This window comes from Neopelma chrysocephalum, unplaced genomic scaffold, assembly GCF_003984885.1.
Source record: "Neopelma chrysocephalum unplaced genomic scaffold, ASM398488v2 Primary Assembly neopelma1_81, whole genome shotgun sequence".
In the NCBI taxonomy this organism is placed as follows: Eukaryota; Metazoa; Chordata; class Aves; order Passeriformes; family Pipridae; genus Neopelma; species Neopelma chrysocephalum.
In genome coordinates, this window is record NW_020897743.1 from 4,258,548 (window position 1) to 4,278,229 (window position 19,682).

Here is a 19,682-nt window from a genome sequence, read left to right on the forward strand (position 1 = left end):
TGATCTACATGCCCCGCCCCTTCATCTGGACGCCCCGCCCCTCCCCGCCCCGCCCCGCTCCAGTCTCGGTTCCCGGTTCCCGGTTCCCGGTTTCCCCGTGGCGGTACCTTCGGGCCGGTACTGCGCGATGATGGTCACCGTCTGCCCCGCCCGCTTCAGCGCCGCCGCCGCCTGCTCGTGGGTGGCGTTGCGGAGGTTCACGCCGTTCACCTGCGGGGAACAGAGCGGCTCCGCTGGACGGGACCGGACCGGCGGGGTGTGCCTTGTGTCTCGCTGCCCCGCTCCTGTACCGGTAGCCATGGTACCCACACTCTCAGTGCCTCATCACCCTGCCACCGTGCCCCACTACTGGCACTTCCAGTACCGACATCTCTAGTACCGACATCCCCGGTACCTGCCCGCGGCCCTCCCGGCCATCAGGGCTGCCCCCCACCGCAGCCATGTCCACACCCGCACTGGGGGTGCATCCCATCGAGCCGCGTCTGGCTGGGGTGGCAGGGAACAGGTGTCCTCCCGGGGCTGGGGGAGGCCATGGCAGGGCAGTGGGTGCCCCACCTACTCACCGAGAGGATGCGATCTCCCCTCCGCAGCTCCCCGCTGAGGTCAGCAGGGCCTCCAGCCAGGATGAAGGACACAAAGATCCCCTCACCGTCTTCCCCTCCAACAATGTTGAAGCCCAGGCCAGTGGAGCCTTTGTGCAGGATGATTTTCCGAGGCTCCCTGAAAGGACAGATAAGGGACAGGGAGACATCAGGGTGAGGAGCAGCAAAGCTGGTGACAGGCTTGTCTGTGTCCAGGCTTCCCAGCATATGGGTGGGGCTGGAGTCTTCTTCAGCCCCTCGGGCCAGGCTGAAGCATCACTGCCATCACTTGGGCAGATGGGGGAAGGTTTTGGTGCTTTAATGGATGCAAGTGTCAGGATTTATCTCCAGGAACATGTGCCAGCACCCCAGGAAAAGTCTCCCACCATCCTTCCCTGTAGGGGAGTCCTAATGGGCTGAATTATCACTTAGCTCCAGGCAATCTCATAAGGAGCAATAGGAGCAGGAAATGGATAGACAGAAGTGCAGGATGCCTTTTGAGGTCTTGGTGAGCTCCTGCCCTGCCCAGACTCTGGAGTGAGCACAGCCCAACTCTCCCAACTCCCCCAGCTGCTCCTCTCTGTCCCTGTGCCTCCCACCAGGCACAGCATCCCGGTCCCCTGTCTCTGGTCACACTTGCTCCTCGCTGCTGTCTGGAAGGGGACAGAGCTGGCTGTCCCCTGTAGGACATGGATGATGAGGCATTGATGGTGAACACGGAGGTGTGGCAGGCTCTGCTGGCAGCACTGCTGGGAGGCACGAGGGGCAGGAACGTTCAGAATGCTCTGTGCAATGACTGCCCCACAATGCCTGTCTCTCTGCCTCCCAACAGCTGCTGGGCCAGTGGCTTCCCCACCCATACACAGGGTTTTTTCTGGAAGTGCTGAAAGGACGAAGCCTTTGCTCTGCTAGTCCCTGCAGGCTTAACTCCTTCCTGCCCCTGCAGGCGTTGGCAGCACAGTCACGACTCAGGGGAGCACCAGGCTCCCCATGCCTGCAGCTCCACATGTACTGCATCACTGCAGCCCCTTGCTTTCAAATGCAGAGGCATGGCAGAGTCCTAACTCCACCTGTGCATTTTGGATGGGACAGAGGCTAAATCTGCCTTGGGACTTTCAGAAAGTACTCGCTTTATCTTTATGGCCTTTGGATGCATTTGAGGTCTGAGCCAAGCAGGGCTCAGGACTCAGCTGGACCATAGCAAGGGGCTGGGATGCACCAGGACCAGGGAAACACCATGGAGATGCCATTGGGGTCAAAAGATGCTCAATCCCACATCCCCACATCCTCAAGAAGCCAACAATGCTTGGCTCAGGGGCATTTTGAAGGGGTCAGGGAGGGCTGCAGCTATCAGTCCCTCTGCAGCAAAGCTGTCCCTAGGGCTAGAGTTCTTCCAGGGGAAGAACTAGGTCAGATTTCTGGGTCTGCAAACCCTGCTTCCAACCAGGAGATGAACCTGCTCTGTCCCTTGGGTTTTGCTGCTGCCCAAGCAATGTGCAGGAACCACCACCCGAATTCAGTCTGAGGGGAAGCACATCCAGCACCCATGAGGACTAGACACTTTGATGGAAGGTAGAGAGATATTACAGGAACGAACAGAGGAAATGAAGCCTCAGACAGGTACCTCACAGCCAACAGACCCTCAGTGATGAAGGTGTCCTGCGGGGTCAGTGATGCACAAGAGGCTTTCAGCACTGTCCGGGGGTGGATGAGGAAGGTGCTGAGCCCACCACAGGCTGTGAATCTACTGGGGAGCAGGGGGCTGTGGCTGGGCACGGTGGCCCAGTGGTGCAAGCCCGTCTGCAGTGTGGCCCTCCACAAGGCAGCACCATCCTCTAGTGGCCACCGGCACGTGCTGCACCGGGGCTACTGCCGAGCCATCGCTATGCCATTGCCACTGCCAAGCCACAGGGAGCCACCACTGTGCCACTGCCAAACCATCACTGTGCCATTGTCACTGCCAAGCCACTGCATAGACATCACTGTGCCATTGCCACTGGCTGTGTCCAGCCTAGGCTGGGCTGTTCTCTCCACTCTCTAACCTACAAATAAGAATGCTGGCCCATGTAAGAAGGGACATTCCTGATGGGATCAGTGTCCCTGGTGTGTTTTCCAAGTGCTGGGACTCAGTGCTTCTGCAGTGCAATGTAATGGCAGAAAGCACTGCTCCTGCCTGTGGCATCATCCCCTAGTGCCCTGACAGCACAGGAGTTGCTACACCTGGTGAAGATGCAGCACCAGAAACAGGCTGTAGAACTGGGATTATTGGTGCCAAGACCATATGGGAGAGATGGTGTGTGGATGGGGTGTGGAAGCCAGTGCTGCACAGGTCATGGCGTGCAAAGGCACCTAGCCGTGGCTGAGCACTGAGAAAAGAGAAATCCCTGTGACAAAGATGAGTGCAGCCACTCTCCAGGAGAACAGCAGACCTGACAGCAGATGGAAAGTCATGGTCTCTCACTCCAGCATCCACCACTGACGTGCAGAATGGGAGAATCCCAGACAAAGCTATCTTCCACTGTGAACACAACCCCAAAACCAGCCTGAGACTTTGTTCCAGATGCAGAGCCAGCCCTAAGCCTAACTCGAGTGTTGGTCCTTAGAATACAGCCTAAGCCTACAGTCGTGGCCCTGGGGATACCAAATCCAGAGCAGGCTCAACACTGGCCCCGAGGCTGCGACAAGCAGAGTGAAAGCTGTAAGCCTGGGCAAGCAGAGCAGGACCTGCCAGATCTCGCTCTCTCATTCTCAGCTTGAGGCTTTGAAGAAATTTTATACCACATTTAGGCTCAGAGCAATGTCTTCTTTGTGCTCCTCTTTATTTCCTGGGTTCTGGAAACAAACCTGCATAAATGATTCTAGTGGGGCAAAGGGGGTTGTGGCAGGGCTGGGCAGGGGGCTGGCAAGCCGGGGGCTGGCAGCTGTTGAAATGGTACCTGTATGCAGGTGGTTTGGGATGTCAGTCTCAAGGAGTGTTGGAGGAGGACCCACACTTGTTTGGACGGCTTTGCTCCCCCCAGTCCTTCATCCCTAGTACAGCTCCACTTAGGGACATCCTGGGAGCCCGTGGCACTGCTGGCACCGTAAGGGCAGGGGACACTTTGTATTCCAGGTATTGTAAAACAAGCAGGAGAACTAAGCAGAAATGCAGATGGGTAAAGCTTGTGAAAGAGCAGGAGGGGGAACGGAGAGGGAGTGGATGCAGTGAGCCAGGGATTGACACAGCAGGCGGGTGAGCACAAAGCACATTATGGGGGCCTAAAGCTTTGCACCATGCACCTACAGGCTTTTGGCTGAGGCTCTGCAATGGCAGTGGGGATGAGGTCAAGCCACCACAGAGGGAAAGAGAGGAAAGGAGAAGCATCAGGGATAAGGGGATGCTCATGCCTAGTACTCACCTGGTGAAGTCATCGTCTCCAATCATATGCCGAGGAATAGGCGAGTATCGGGACGGAGTCACCTGGGTTGGGACGGGATAGGCAGGCTTGCTCTCAACGCTGCCCAGGTAGCCCAGACTGGAGTTATGGCTTATGTGGTTGTCAGCCAAGGCTGAGAAGGCTGCAGGGGAGGAGAAGGTCATCAGGAGCAGAAATCCACGCGCAATGAGGACATGCAGACCAGCCCAGCATTTCTTGCCCCCCCGGCACACTCCGTGCCCCCCAGCCCCCATGCCCAGCCCAGTGCGTACGTACTGCTGGCGTAGTCGGGGGGCGCGTACATGTCGTTGAGGTGGATGTTGCCAGGCTTGGCCACTTTCAGGTACACCATGTCAGAGGTGTTCTTCAGGGCAGCCACTGCCTCCTCGTGCCGCACGTCCTGCAGGTTTGTGTTATTCACCTGCCGGAGGGAAAGGGCTGGGTGAGATGGCTGAGCAGAAGGGCAGGGACCAATGCAGTTCTGCGGGAGGGGAGCAGTTTTTCACAGGGTAGGTGCTGCAGTATCTCCAAAGGCGGGGTCCCATCTCCTTGGGTTTGGCCCTCCTGCCTGCAGCCAGTATTGCTCCTGCCCCTCCCACAGCACCATCCCAGCGGGGACCCCAAGGAAGGGGCATGAGGCTGCTGACAGGAGGGGTGTTGGAGCTCAGGATCAACACTGCAGCCTGGTGGAGCCTGCCCAGCTTCACCTCATGGCTGGCTGTGGCCACGGGGCTTACCGCAAGCAGCCGGTCCCCGATCTGCAGGCGCCCGTCCTTTTGGGCAGCACCTCCCTCGATGATCTTGGTGATGTAGATGCTGTTGTCGCCAGGGATGTGCTGGTTCCCAATGCCCCCTGCAATGCTGAACCCCAGGCCTGAGGAGGAGTGAGAAGGCAGGTGAGGGACACACAGATGGACAGAATCCCAGGCTGGCACACGGCCCCTCTGCCTCGCTGGACTTCTCACCCTGTCCCAAACCCAGCAGGCAATGGGCCACCCTGCAGCTGCCTGGAGCCAGCCCAGCCACCACTCACTGCACTGTGGGTCTTTCCCATACCCTGTGCCCCACAGCATCCCACACTGCTGGGCCACCCTGCAGCATCCTGCACTGTGGCAGTGCCACCTTGCATCCCACATGCCCCACGATGCTGCCCTGCATCTCCTGGCATCTCACACCGAGGGGTCACCCCATACCCTCCTGGGAGGCACCCCAGTCGAGCAAGCAGAGTGAGGGGCTCACCTTTGGGGCCCTTCATCAGGTTAACCTCCATGATGGTCTCTGGCGGGGGCTGCCGGCGCCGCACCACGAGCCGCACCACGGGGCCCGCTTCCTTCAGGGCCTCCACAGCTTTGCTGTGCACGACCTCGGAGACGTCCACGTCATTCACCCGCAGCACGCAGTCGTTCACCCTGTGGGCACAGTGTGGCCCTGAGCTCTCCTGGGGAACCACCAGACCGTGCCACCCTCCTCCGGTTACATCTGCCACCCTCCTCCAGACACACAAAGGAAAGCTGCTCAAGCTGGCCAGATCCTGCCCTGCTGGGGTGAGAGCATGGTCCCTCCCAAAGCAGGAGCCAGTGGGGCTGGTCCTCATGGTGTAGCCCTGGTGGAGATGGGATATGAGAGGAAAGGCTGGACCCTGCCCTGGGCTGTGGCTGGAAGGATGGGAGCAGGAACCTTGCACAGGGAAGGGAGGAGGGGTGGCTGCAGACAGGAGGCTGGTGGCCAGGACCAAGGGGCATCCCTGTACTGAGAGGATCTAGCTGTGGGGAAGAGACATGAGGGGGCCAGGGCCCATGGCAGGGAAGGGGACTAGAGGGTCTGTGCTGAGATCCTGGGTGACACCCTGATGGAGCTGCTCCCCCAGCCCTGTACTCACCCTAGACGGCCATCCATGGCTGCCGCTCCCCCGGGGATGATCTTGGTGATGAAGATACCTGGGTCATCCGGAACATGGGGGTTGTCGATTCCTCCTGCTATGCTGAAGCCGAGCCCGGAGTTACCCTGCGGGAAATCAAACGCTGCGTCTTTCCCCCATGGGCAACCACTCGCTGCCGGCCCTCCCGGAATGGTTCCCCTCAGCTGCGGGACTGTCTGGGGCACGGGAGCCCCGAGAGCATCCGTCCCACCCCAGGGTGGCTGGCCCAGGGGGCAGAGGGATGCGCGGCTGGAGGAGAGGTCAGCGTTCATCAGCCGAGCGCTCGGCGCAGCACCGTGGAGCGCTGAACAGATGGAGTGGGAGAGTGGGAGCCGCCGAGGACCTCCCTCACCACCGCGTCTCCACGGAGAGACTCTGAGGCAGGCGGGGAGCTGGGGGAAGAGGAGGTGGTCCTTGGCAGAGAAAACCTCCCCTCGCTGGCTGCTCCCCAGGAGGAGACACTGACGCCGCAGCCACACAGACCAGTGGGGATTGTGCCAGTCACCAGCATCCCACCCCTGCCTCCCTACACCCCTGGGATGTAGCCCTGGCACAGAGCCAAGCTGGGGGACCAGTGATGCTGGTGCCAAAATTTGCAGGATTGGGTGGAGGTGGCTATCAGGATGGAGTGGGGTCTCCAGTTACGCCTCCTCTTCCTCACACACGTGCTTGGAGCATCACTTGAGCTTCTCCTGCTGAAGTATGCCTGGGGGGAATGCAGAGGCCACAGCTCATCTCCAACCCATTCCCGCAACATCTCAGGAGTGAGTGACTGTGGCCCTTTGCTGCCTCTCCCACTTGCAGGATCCTCATTAGTGACACACTCACAGGCATTGCTTCCAGATCCGTGCTTGATGCAAGTGGACAATTCCTGCTTTTTTTGCTCTGCCTTGAAAATCAGATGGCTCCTAGTCTTGTTTTCTCATGCGGAAGAGCTGACACTTAGTCACATACTATCATGCCTGCTTCTCATACACAAGTGGGCTCAGGCCAAGCACGCCCCTGGCTGCCCACAGCCTCAGTGCTTGGTGTTAGATGATGGGGCGCTCTGCCCTTCCAGGGGAGCTGTGGCCAGGAGGGCCACACTGGAGCTCAGGCTCCCTGGGATCATTTAGCACCAACAGCCAGCTGGGGCTTGCACTTCTCCCCAGCAATCTGGTCCCAGCATCAGCTCCTGCAGTGATGCAGAGGTCTCTGCTCTCACAATATGAACATTATTTTGATAAACCTCAAAATGCAGTTCAAGGGATTTCTTATCTGGCATCAGGGTTGATGCAGACACAGGGGTAGTTACTGCTGAGGACACATGTATGGTGGGTAAACCCAAAGCCATGTCCCTGTGCAGATGGTGTTTCCTCAATTATTGCCCCCAAAATGCTGCTGCATTTACCCTTGTATTTACAACAAAGACAAGGATTAATAACAGTGACAGACCAGCAATTTTGGGATACACTGAGGTCAACTCTAGAAGCCAAACTTCCCAGCAAGGGGACAGCCTCACCTGCAGGCACCAGGGTGCTTCTCTTGCATTAAGAAAGGGTTGTTGGATCCCACTGGGGACAAGCTGAAGCAAAAGGACCTGAGTGTGGTCCATGCTGACCCTGGTTGCTAATCACTGAAATTTTCTCATGCTGTTGGAGAGGAAATTGCTGCCCAGGGCTTTAAAACGAGGGCATCAATGAGTGTGGGGCATCAATGGGGGCCTCTCTGTGTGGTCCTACCAGCTCTCCCCATGTTCCCTCAGCCCTGAGGACAGAGGATGCTCTGAAGAATCCCTGAAAACGAGGCTTTTGCCTCTGCCTTGGGCCCGGAGCAAGAATTGCTTAGCCCAAAAAGGAAGGATCCCCTGGGCTGGTTTCATCAGGCATGCCGGGGAAGCGGTGGGTGAGGCGGCAGCCCCAGATAACCTTCCGTCCACCCACCTCCGTGATGCAGAGCCAAGGGAAGGAGGGAGATGACTAAAGGCAGAGAGGAACAGAATAATGAGCGATGCGTCTCCCCCTGCAATGCTGGCCGCGCGGCGAGGCTGGCACGGCTCTGAGGAGGAGGCAAGGTGTGCCATGGAGCTCCGTGGGCAGCCTCCCACCCCAGCCATCCCGTCAGCAGGGCTGTGCCTGTCTCTTGGAGTAAACCTTGGGCCTGCTTTTCCCACTCCCTCTCCATCTCTCCATCCCACCCACTTCCTGGGCACCAAGGGAAAGCCCTCCCTGCCCTCTGTGGTGTTGGCTAGCCCCTGGATAAACCCCACACGTGGGGGGAGCTGAGTTTAGCAGCGGATGGTGTGGTGCACGCCATCACCTCTGTGTTGCCAACAAAGAAAAGGCTTCAGCAGAAACTTCTCCCATTGTGGTTTGTTTTACTAAAAAACCTGTTCTTGCAGCTTAGCATCCCAAGGCTGTGTACCCCACAGCAGTGGGGAGTCTGGTGGCGGGGTGGCATCCGTCCCCTGTGCCCAGCTGTGGGGTGCACCTACCTGAGTGCCAGCACAAGCAGAGCTCCCTGCACCTCCGTTTTCTGGCAAAGGCAATGACAAAGAGCCTCCCCCACTGCACTGATGGTTTGTGTGGGTGGGGGTGTGAGAGAGGGAGGCAAGGGAGAAGCCCTCCTCCCTGCCTTCTGGAGGGGTCTGCAGGGGGAGAGGGGAGCAGCAAGCCCACCTCTGCCCGTGCTGCAGGGGCCAGGCAGGCAAAGCAAGTGCGACACCTGCAAAAGCCTCCAGAGAGAGCAGGGAGCAGCGACCAACCCCTCCCCATCAGCTGGTGCAGGGATGCCTGGGGGGCTGGCTGTGCTCGTGGGTGGGTGAGTGGGAAGAGGCAGCAAAAGCTGCTGGCGGGTGAGTAAAGAGTACTTACCCTTTCCAAGACGATCTCCTCATATTTGAACATCCCATCACTGCCATTCATCTGGAGAGAGGGAGACAGCGTGTTACGACTATGTGCTGGTCTTTGGGGAATTCATTTTTTCCCCTCTGACAGCTGAATATGAAGAATCCAACCAAAAAGCTGCACCATCACCGCTGAAAAAACCTTAAATGCAACTGCTTGAGCCTGCCCTGGAATTAAACCATGTGCTGCTTTTCTTCCTGGGCATGAGCCAAAGCCCACTGACTTTAATGCACTTCAGTGCAAAGCCTTTATTCTCCCAGCTCATTTCTTCAGCTGTGAAAAGGAACTCAACTGAAGGCACAAAAGGAAATAACACCTTTGTTACGCAGCATATAATTAACCTCAGGAATTCACTGCTGGAGGAAAGGAAGAGAGGGGGTCGGTCCATTTAAAAGAAAAAAAATGTCTGTACATAATAACATAATAAACACCTTTAGCAGCTTATATTTTTAAAATCTTTTAGTAGCATGATTGTATTAACGGAAAATTCAGAATAATTCATTCTACGAAATTAGCTGGGTGCAAAGGAAACAAGGTGTGAGAGTGGGGCACAGCGAGAGGTGAAAACATCGTGCTGCCCTTATATGCAAAAATGGTGTAGCCTGTCTCAGTGCTGATCACCATACTGACCCCCACGCTTCAAGGTCTCCCATACTCAGAGTGTTAAAGCAGAGCTCTTGGAAACATAATGGATACAAACAAAAGGGATGCAACTGTAGGCTCTAAAATGGTAAATGTACAGTAAAAAAGAAATCCATTTTTCTCATAACCAGCAATACACAGGAAAACAAGGCAGCAGGTTCATTCCACGTCACCAGGATCAGATCATAAACAGCTGCTAACGTCCAAAATTTAACAAGATTTGCAAAGCAATTGGCTATTGGAGCATCCAGAGCTGTTACACTCAACAGCAACAGTTTTCATAGAATATTCTGAGTTGGAAGGGAACCACAAGGGTCATTGAATCCAAATCCTGGCCCTGCACAGAACAGCCTCAACAATCCCACCATGGGCCTGAGAGTGTTGTCCAAATACTTCTTGAGCTCTGGCAGCCTTAGGGCCGTGCCCACTGACTGCCCTGGGGAGTCTGTTCAGTGCCCGACCACCATCTGGGAGAAGAACCTTTTCCTGAGATTCAACCTAAACCTCCTCTGACACAGCCTCAGGCTTGGGTCCTGTCACTGGTCAGCAGAGAGCAGAGATCGGTGCTGCCCCTCGGCTTCCCCTCGTGAGGAAGCCACAGGTCCCGATGAGATCTGTCCTTAGTCTCCTCCTCTGGCTGAACAAGCCAGGTGACCTCATCCTTTCCTCACATGGCTTCCCCTCTAGACCCTTCACCACCTTTGTAGCAGTCCTCTGGATGCCCTCTAATAGCTTTATATCCTTCTTATATTGTGGTGCCCAAAACTGCCCCCAGCACTCGAGGTGAGGCTGCCCCAGTGCAGAGCAGAGTGAGACAATCCCCTCCCTCACCAGGCCGGTGATGCTGATCCTGAAGCACCCCAGGACATGGTGCTTTTTGGCTGCCAGGGCACGCTGCTGACTCATAGTTTTTTTGGAGGGGACTGAACTCACTCTTATAATTTGAGTCACTCCAGGAAACAGGTGACAGGGCACAGTCAGTTCTGATTGACCAGGCAGAGGTGATGGAACCCCAGACTCAGCAGGCAGGAGTTTTTCTGGCTGGCAGTAATCAGGGGTCCGGGTGGAGGAGCATTCTGCAGGCCAGGATCTGGGATGGGGCTGTGCCTCATCCCCTCATCCCCTGTCCTGGGAGGCCAAAGAAATCCCACACCCTGTTGTGGGTACTGCGCTTCAAGGATGAGGTTGGGGAGAGTCCAGAGCAGAGAGATGGGATGGAGGCTCCAGGGAACAAAGGTTGAGAGGGTTGTCCCTTTTTGGATGTGCTCTGTGCCTGGTGCCTCTCAGCCATGGGAAGATTTCAGGGCAGAGTTCAGAGCTGGGACATTCAGATACCCCAACAGCAGAATGTTCAGATCCTTCTAGCACATTGGGAAAGGCTTTAGTCCTCTTAAAGAAGGATCCCTAGGCAGAAAAGCACCGGAAGTGACGGGATTGAACCAGAGCAGGATCCCTGACAGCCTCAGAGGGACAGGGACACATGGCCAGTGCCACCTTCTGCCACTGTGCTGCCCTGGGCTGTGCTCCTGAGGGCAGAGGGGCATCACTTCCCTTGCCACAGGTTCCCCCTCCTGCATGAGTTGCCTTTCCCTCCTCTCGTCCTGCCTTACTGACTAATCCTAAGTGCAGCCGGCTCACTGGCCCGTGCCGCCCTCACAGCCTCTCTCAGCGCAGCCCTCGGGCTCAGCTCATCTCTGCAGTTGGTGTCCCGGTGCGTGGGGCGCGGCGTCGCCTCTCTCCAGCTTTCCAGCGACTCAGATTCCTGGCACCCTTTGCTACTACACACATTGTCCTCTCTGCTTTGGCATTCAGCACAGTTGCCACACAGCCAGCCATATGCACACCCACGGCCTCAGAGGAACAGTGTACACATCCCTACAGGATGGGGATCTGCAGAAAACTCTGACAATCTGTGAGTCGTGGCGAGAGCCAGCAGCGCGCGAGCTGGCAGGCGCCCGGGGTGCACAGACACCCCAGCACTCAACCCCGTCAGGCACCCCGCTGCCAGGCAGGGGGGCTGGGGGCATCCCTAGTCCCCAAACCTCAGGGCTGCCAATGCTGAGCAGTGTTTTGCACTGCTCCCTGACAGCCAGCGGTGTTGGCGCTCGCTCAAAGTGGTGTCTGCTGGGAGCAGCCTGCTCTGGCCAGGCACGCTGGGGTCAGCCAGGCCTGACCGCGAAGTTTCAGCTCTGATTGTGTTTCCAAAATCCACGCAACGGAATGCCAGCTAATTGTATAAGGAAACCAAATGAAGAACTTAATATATACCATGTAACCAAGGGAACGAGCCAACAAAGCAAACGTTCCAGTGTCGGAAAATCAAATACCAGTCACTCGCTGACGGCAAAAACCTCCCCATGACACCCACTGGAGCTGCCATGGCCTGGCTCTGCCACAGGCTGTTCCTCCTGTCTTTTGCCAGTGCCCTGTGCTCCTCCCCAGCTCCTGTTTGGGGCCGACTCAGTGCTATGGGTTCGGTGGGAAGATGCCTGGCTCGATCACCCCCAGGCAGGGAGAGCACACTCCACCCTGCTCTCCTCTCCTCATGTAGCACCTGCAGAGCTGACAGGGGTGTCAGAGGGTAAACAGGTAATTAGCTGTTCCCTGCCTATTCTGATCTGAAGAATCACTTGATTCCTCATGGAAAAGAGTAATGGTATTTTTTTCCAAGCCCTTCCCATGCAACAAGCCCACCTGAGGGCTCAGGAAGAGGCGCCTTTGCTGGCCTTCACTTCCCCGTCATGTTTTGAGCAGCAGGGAAATAGTTACCGATGACGGCATTTAGATCATCAACAGAAGGCTGCAGAGTTAACACTCATTTGATAAACAGAAGAGCACACACCTTCCAGAGCTACTGCAAGCTGTCTGCAGGCTCCGCCGGCCAACACCGCAACAGCGCACGTGGAACACGCTCTGCAATTTGCTAGAGAGTCAGGATTTGGGGGTGGGTTTTCTGGTTCTTTTCTTTTGGCTTTTTTTTTTGGGGAGGTGGGGTGGTGGTGGCGTTCGCTTGTTTTTGAAATAAAAAAGAAGGCCAAATTTAGAAGACTGAGATGGGGTTCCTCAAATGCAATCCGAATAGCCCACCAGGCTGCAGGAGAAAACAACCTGCAGGAAGGGTGACACTGCCCCGTTTCAGAGCAGGATCTAGCCCATACCCTGTGGTTAGGGATGCCATGGGGACAGACACTGGGACCTGCTGGTGGAGCAGATGTGTATCAACTTAATGAAGAGGGTCCAAAGGCTGGAGAGCCAGCCCTTGGTGGTGCAAGGCAGACCTGGGGGTGGAGGGCATCTGGCGATGCCCCACGCCAGCTCCAGAAAGAGGAAAGGGGAGCAGCAGGAGCAATGGACATGTCCCTGCTGGCGCAGGCACCGGCATCACTGGCGAGGGAGAGCTCTCCCTGCCTGCACATGGCGGGGGGCCCAGGGAAAATAGGTCAAGAGCTCCCTCCCTTCACCTCCCTGCATCCACATGTCCTGCCACAGCACCGAGACCTACTGATTTGCTTCCAGCTAACCCCTGGCTTCAGCCCCTGGTGTGCATTGCCCACGGTGCTGGCCTTGTGCACAGAGTATATAAATGCCCTAAACGCCCTATTTCTGGTCAGCCTTTTGCCAGAGGGCTGTGAGGACCAACCTGCTGAACCTGGGCAGAGGGAAGGGGTTTGCAACAGCTGGGAGGACTGTGCAGCCACACTGTCTGCAGGAACTGGCAGTGGGATGTGCCGCCACCAGCACTTGGGACCAAAGCATGAGGGTGGCAGTTTAGTTTTGATTTTTTTCTGTTTTTTCAGGCTTAATAGCAAGTTTGCCCTGCTCAATGGTACTGGAGCATGGTGGCCATCTCTGCTGTTCCCCACCCTGCAGAGACCATGGCTGGGGACCCCAACAGCAGAGTCAGCACTGTTGACTCCTGGCACAAGAAGGCTGCCTCTGTGTTAATTGATGGCAGAGCCTTGGGCTCCTGTGGTGCTCATGGGCTGGGATCAGGCCTGGGAAGCTCTTTGCTTCCTCACACCTGGCTTTTAGAAACTGAGGAGGTGATGGCACCTCATTCCTTGGCAATGAAGCACCAAAGGAGACTCCAAGGACCCAGACTCTGAAACCACCAACTCCTCAAGGGCTTTGGAGCGACCTTCCCTGCTCACTTTGGGACTGCCTGGAAGCAAGAAGTTGTTTCAGCTTTAGATAGGCTGCTCTGAAATGCAGAGACCCCATCTGCCATGGGAATTCTGTTTCCAATTCTCCATCTTCCTGCTATGGACCTGCTGGGCAAAATACAGGGTGGAAAATGTGAGCAATGACCTTGGGGCTGGCATGGGTGATCTCCCCAGGCACCCAGCCTTATCCTTCAAAGGATGCTTTTAATACTGCAGGCATTTTATAATGGTTTATTTGTGTTTTTACACTGTGGGGGTGCTGGGCTTTGTATAAGCCACAGGCAACAGAGCTGAGCCCCAGTCACCCCAGTGCTATGGTGCTGCTGGCGCTCTTGGGGATGGAAGTGGGAGGACAGGGACATTGAAATACAGAACAGACCTCTTGATAAACAGTCGGGGCCAAATCCAGCCCAGCAGCTAGTCCAATGCAATCAATGGAGCTAGAACAGGAAGGAACTAGACTATATCCATCTGTTTATCATTACAGAAAGCATTGAATAGTTAAGTAATTAAAGACTGGAAGATGTGACTTTAACCCTTCCAAATACACACTGTACCAACAGGCTTCAGCTTTTGGGTTTGTGAGAAAACACGCTCACTGATTTGGCATTTTGGATTTTGCAGCAAGCTCCTGGTGTGGCTCCTTTGCTGACCTTGTAAACTGCTGAGGTTTTGAGGGGGTGTTTTCTATGGAGCCTGAGGAATCCAACACTCAAGAGAAGGAAAAGATGGAGCAGGGCTCATTTCTCTTCTGGTATAACATGAAGTAGAAGGTAAGAGGGTTTCCAGGCTGGAGACTGAAAGGAATCAAAGTGAGGTGTCTTCCCTGCCCCGGGCACAGGCTCCTCCAGGCACCCCAGGCACACACCTGGGTACAGAGCTGGTGGTCCCCACTCTGCCCAGAAAATGACAGCCACAATCTGCTGGCCTTTTGGCCCCTGCAGGACAGTCCCTCCTGGCATGTGCTGCTGCAGCTGGATGGATGGGATCAGTGACTGCCATCCCCAGGGTGGTGCTGGTGCCTGTCAGGGCTGCAGAGCACCCCCTGAAACATGGTCAAACCCACCCCAGGGGCTGCAGGAAGGGAGCTCCCATCCAGCACAGCAAGAAAGAGCTGTAGCAGAAAGAAGGTATGGACAGGGATATGGAGGTGGAGGGAGAGGGAAGGATATGAGTTAATGAGCTGGAGTAGAGGGAGGCAGCCAGGAGGGCAGGAAAGTGGAGTCCACTGCCGTAGAAGGAGGTGTCTGCTGCCCCACAGGTGGGCACTCTGCTGCTGGCTTCTGCAGGGCTTGGGAACCTGCCTGGGGTGACAGAGACTGTCCTTGGCCCTTGGGCTCACCTGTCACTGCCCTTGGGCACACAGGCAGGGAGGAGGGACTGGCACTGGTGAGGGATGTGGTGCTGGTGCCTGCAAAGGGAACAGGCAATGTTCCTCCAATGTTTTGTACTGAGGGAGGGTACAAAAACAGATGTGAAAGCAGACTTTCCATTCAGGAATAGCTCCCTGCCCTGCTCACAGCGCACCCCTCACTTGCTTTGTGGTGTGTCCCTCCCCTCCAGGAGACATCGCCCTTTTTCCAGTTCCCTGTAGAACAGCACCAGAATGGGTGAGTGCAGACAGGAGGATGCAACATGGCCCTGTCCTGCAGCCAGGGAGCCCAGCACACTGAAAGAACCTCTGACCCACAAACACCCTGTCTTGCCATGCCTTTGGGGATGGTAACCCTTGGGGACAGTAACTCTCTTCTGCCACATTCATACAAGGCTGTGGGACCCAGGGCCTCTGTGCTGAGAGATGCACCATTGCCTTCCTTCCCAGTGCCTGGTGGCTTCGATTCATACATAATTAAACCACACAGCCAGGGTTGTAGAGGTCTCAGCCAGGCTTCCCTTCCTTTCTGTAGCCCTGCCCAACCAGCCCAGCCCAGCTCTAATGTGTGCTGATGCCACCACAGGCTGTGGGTTGAGATCTGCAGTTCTCTATGGGGAAGATTCAACTCCCAGAAGTCACCTGCAGCCCTCTACCATGACTCCAAAGACAAATCCACCCCAGCTCTGAGTCCTGGTGCCTCTTCATTAATGTGGAAGGCAGCTGAAGTTTCACGTCCCAGAAGAAAACCAGATGCAAAGCACTCAGCCCTGTCAAGCTGTTAACTGGGCTCCCTCTGGGCAAAAGAAAAGGGGAGCACCCCACAAGCGTGGAGCCAGTGCTGCTGGCCAGAAACCCATGCTGGCCACCCTCCTGGCCACCCTCCTCCCTCCATCCCCCCAGCACAAATGATTTCCAAATGTTCTGGGAAGGGATGCAACAGTGTGCAAACCCTGCAACAAACTGAGAAAGATTATCTTTACACTATGCCAAGAGTGCCAAATGCACTGTGGCTGCAAACACAGGCACCAAGCACTGCTCAGCTGCTGGCAGCCTTCACTGGGAGAGGAGCAGCATCTGATGGGTCCTGCTGCCTTGAGGACTGGTGAGTGCGATGCCAGAAAGCACCCAGAGAGCCCTGCATCCCTCCTGAGGGGCTGGGGCTGCCTAAGGAGGCTGAGGCAGTGCGGGAAGGTAAGGGATGCCCCAGCAGAGCCTCCCAGCCAACCTGCATGGGAGGTGGAGGAAATGACTGTATGATTAACCCTGAATGTACCCAGCCCAGCAGTTCTTCTGCCAAGGCCTTCTGCCTTGTACCCTCAGTGTGCTTGGAGTCTCCAGCATTGCTTGCTGCCAGCCCTGGTTCTGCACAGTGTCACCCAGTCCCAGCAAGGTTTGGGGGTGGGATGTGCTGTGGGGACGTGGTGCAGGTATCAGGCTCCTCTGCCGCCTCACCAGGGCCTCCTTGGGCTGGAAAAGTCTTTCCTGCATTGTTGAGCAGGGAAAATGCACCACTTGATCAAAGGAAGCAAAACGAAACCGGGAGACTTACAGAGAGCCCTTGTTCCAGCGAGTCTGTGTTCACGATAATGGGAGCGGGGTTGGCCTGTGAGGAGACAAAAGTGGGATGTCACCAAGCTGAGCGATGAACCCAGCCCTTCGTGGTGCTCTGCCTCTCCCCTGGCCATGCCAGCACAGGCAATCCAGGCCAGGCAGCAGAGAGGAAGGGCTCTCCTCAGCCCTCCTTCAGGTGCCCGGGAGCCCTGGGGCAGGAGCAGGGTCACAGCATGGCTCTGGGCATCGGTCCCCTCCTCAGGCCTGGTGTGTCCCAAAGACCCCATAGCCTTGGCTGCTGGGAAGGAGACAGTGGAGACTGGAAACTCTCCCAGCCTTGTGCCAGAATCCCACCAGAACCAAAATTTACTCGAAATTCACGCTACTGAGGGGATAGGAAGTAGGAGGAGTAGGGAAAAAAGTCCTTCTGAGAGAGGGATATATTGCCAGCAGATCAGACCTTCAAGCACCTTCCAACAGCTGCTGCCCCCTTCAAAGCACAGGGACACCATGTCCTGGGAGAGGTGACAGCATTTGGTCCAACATCCTCGTTAGTCCTGGGGAAAACCCTCTGCTTGGCAGCCTCGGCTCGTCCCCCACAGCACCACACACATCCCCCTCTCTTGCAGGGCTCCCTATGAACCTCTCTCCAGACCCCTCCTCCTGGGCTGCCCTCTGCCCCTCGGCTCGCTGCACATCGCAGAACAGACGCTCGCAGAGGGCAGCTCGGGCAGGAGAGGGCAGGGCGGCAGGGAGGGTCTCCCGGGAGAAAGGGGACCGGGGAAGCTGCAGCGCCGGCGGCCGGAGGGATGGGGGCGGCCAGAGGAGGGACAGGAGGGGACGGCCGGAGATCGGGGACGTGGTGGTCGGAGGAGGGACGGGACAGGAGGGGATGGGATGACTGGAGATCAGGGACGCGGGCGGCCGGAGAAGGGACGGGAGAGGTCGGTCGGAGATCGGGGACATGGTGGCCGGAGATCGGGGACGGGACGGGACAGGACGCGGCGGGATGGCCAAAGAGGCCGGAGGGACAGGACGGGACGGCCGAGATCCGGGACGGGGGAGGCCGGAGGAGGACCAAGGGTGGCCGGAGGGACGAGACGGGACGGCACGGAGGAGGGCGCGGCTGGAGAGCCGCGGTGGCTGAAGGAGGGATGTGACTGCAGGGTCGGGATGGGGGGGCTGAAGGAGAGACAGAACGGTCGGAGAATAGGGACGAGGGCGGCCGGAGGATGGACAGGAGTGACCGGAGGGACGGCACGGGACGGGGGGGGGGCGATTGTAGGGCCAGGCTGGTGGGCCGGAGGGAGGGGGGCGGCTGGAGGGAGCTGTCCAGCGCCGCCGGCTGCTGAAGGCGCGGGGCTCCGCGGAGCCGCAGCCCCTGCCCCGGAGCGAGGAGCGAGGCAGCTGGGGAGGCGTTTGTCTCTTGACAGGGAGCGTGAGGGAGGATCGGCCAAAAGCGAGAAACTCAAACTCTCAAGGCTGACGTTCCTCGCCGGCACGCAACGGAGAGTGGTGGGAAATCTGGAAGGTCAGGCGTGAGTCGGGACTCGCCACATCATCCCAAGGCTCGTGAGGAGAGCAACAGCCAGAGTGAGACACGCAAAGAGATGTGAGTTACAAGGGGAGATGAAGTGAACCGTCTGCCTGAGGGCATCAGGAACATCAGAGTCAGGAGCCAACGAGTCAAGGTGTGGGCTAGTGCAGCAATTAACGGGGCCCACTGTCTGCCCATTAAAGGGGTGTTGGACTGCACAGCCCAAAGGCCTCTGTGAGTCCAGGATATTTTCACAGGAGCTGGTTACCTCCTTATTGCCCTCCTCTGCATTTACCCATCCCCATCCCTATCTGAGACCAGCCTCCTCATAACCCATCACAGCAGTCCCTTCTATCTCCTGTTTTAGTTGATCGTATTTCTAGACTATTCACTCTCCTCAATTTGTAGGTGGGAGAGCTAAGGGTCAACCAGACTGTGTTTTAAATCCTGTCCTGAAAGGTTCTGCTCTCATATAGATGGAGCAGGAGGTAGTTAATTTGATTTATTCAGATGCTTTCTGATCTTTCCTGCAGCTGTAACTATTGGTTACAAAATCATAGTTTTTATGGCAATTAAATCTCTAACTCAGCCAAACATGACCACTTCCAAGCACTGCTGCCAAACCCCTCCTCCACACATAAGAGAATCACAATTTTCAGGTTCAGTGTCTTGGGATCTCCAAGGCCCAGAAGCAATGTTAAAATGGGAATATCCCCTCTCTGGCAGTATACAGTCCTTGTATTTAATCCAGATAATTTGTGAGATAGAATATATTAAACCTGGCACAGGCTTTTATTAGTCCCAAGTGCAATTCTAGGAAGGGATTCCACATTTTAAGGCAAAAAGCAGCTCTTCTACTGCCAGCAATTAACAAACGGTGGCACATCAAGGTTCGAGCATCCAGAGGCCAGCTCTTATTAAATGAGCTTCCAGGAAGGATGCAGAAGAGGCAGCCTAAATGAATGTAGCCCGTCACGTGCCCCATGATTTATAACAAGAATTCAGCTCCACAAATGAGGCTTTGGATGTCTCCCAGGGAGAAGTGCTGTGTATCATATTGTTACAGAGGCTTTTGCAGGTCCAGCCCAAGTCCTCCACTGAGCCCCACTGCTCTCTTTGTTGAATTAATAATAGCCCAAAAATCACACATCACATTGCCTCGCTCACACAGTGGTGAGCCCTAAGGACATATTTTGTTTAGCCTGCTCCCTGCGCACTGAGCATCCTTCGCAGCCATTCCACACTAGTGATTTTTTACATCTCAAAATACTGCTAGGAGCACAATTTCCCACTCAGGCTCCAGATGGGACCCAGGAGATACCGAATGTGAGTGGTTGCTCTAAAACGAAGTCACACGTGGTCAGGAAGAACTCAGATCAGGAAATCTCCATTTGCCTCCTGCGGACGGCTATTCCAGCTACTACAAGAAAGGTGTTCGGACATTAGTTCTGCCTTCCACTTGCAAACGTTCCAACATTTGCACCTTGCCAGTTCTACTGAAGAGTCAGACAAGACCTAAGACTAAGAAATAAGCAGAGGACCTGACAATAAAAAGCTTCTGCCTCCCTCCGCCAGGCAGGCAGATGTACCGAGCAGCTCTGCTAGCCAGGGGAG

At 56.2% G+C, this 19,682-nt stretch overlaps 1 protein-coding gene across 6 annotated transcripts in view; it reads right to left on the reverse strand.

The window, feature by feature from the left end:
• The window catches only part of DLG3 (discs large MAGUK scaffold protein 3), a 57,499-nt gene that overhangs the window by 26,371 nt on the left and 11,446 nt on the right, over positions 1 to 19,682 (reverse strand). For 4 of the 6 annotated variants that reach the window (XM_027690451.1, XM_027690450.1, XM_027690448.1 and 1 more), the window contains exons 2-10: positions 16,530 to 16,583; positions 8,768 to 8,818; positions 5,877 to 6,001; positions 5,237 to 5,406; positions 4,735 to 4,871; positions 4,274 to 4,418; positions 3,980 to 4,139; positions 564 to 720; positions 108 to 210 (exon numbers count right to left, since the gene is read on the reverse strand). In XM_027690451.1, coding sequence (XP_027546252.1) covers positions 108 to 210; positions 564 to 720; positions 3,980 to 4,139; positions 4,274 to 4,418; positions 4,735 to 4,871; positions 5,237 to 5,406; positions 5,877 to 6,001; positions 8,768 to 8,818; positions 16,530 to 16,583 — 1,102 coding nt within the window. The remainder of the gene's footprint in view (positions 1 to 107; positions 211 to 563; positions 721 to 3,979; positions 4,140 to 4,273; positions 4,419 to 4,734; positions 4,872 to 5,236; positions 5,407 to 5,876; positions 6,002 to 8,767; positions 8,819 to 16,529; positions 16,584 to 19,682) is intronic. The other 2 variants (XM_027690452.1, XM_027690449.1) reach the window with 1 other exon arrangement.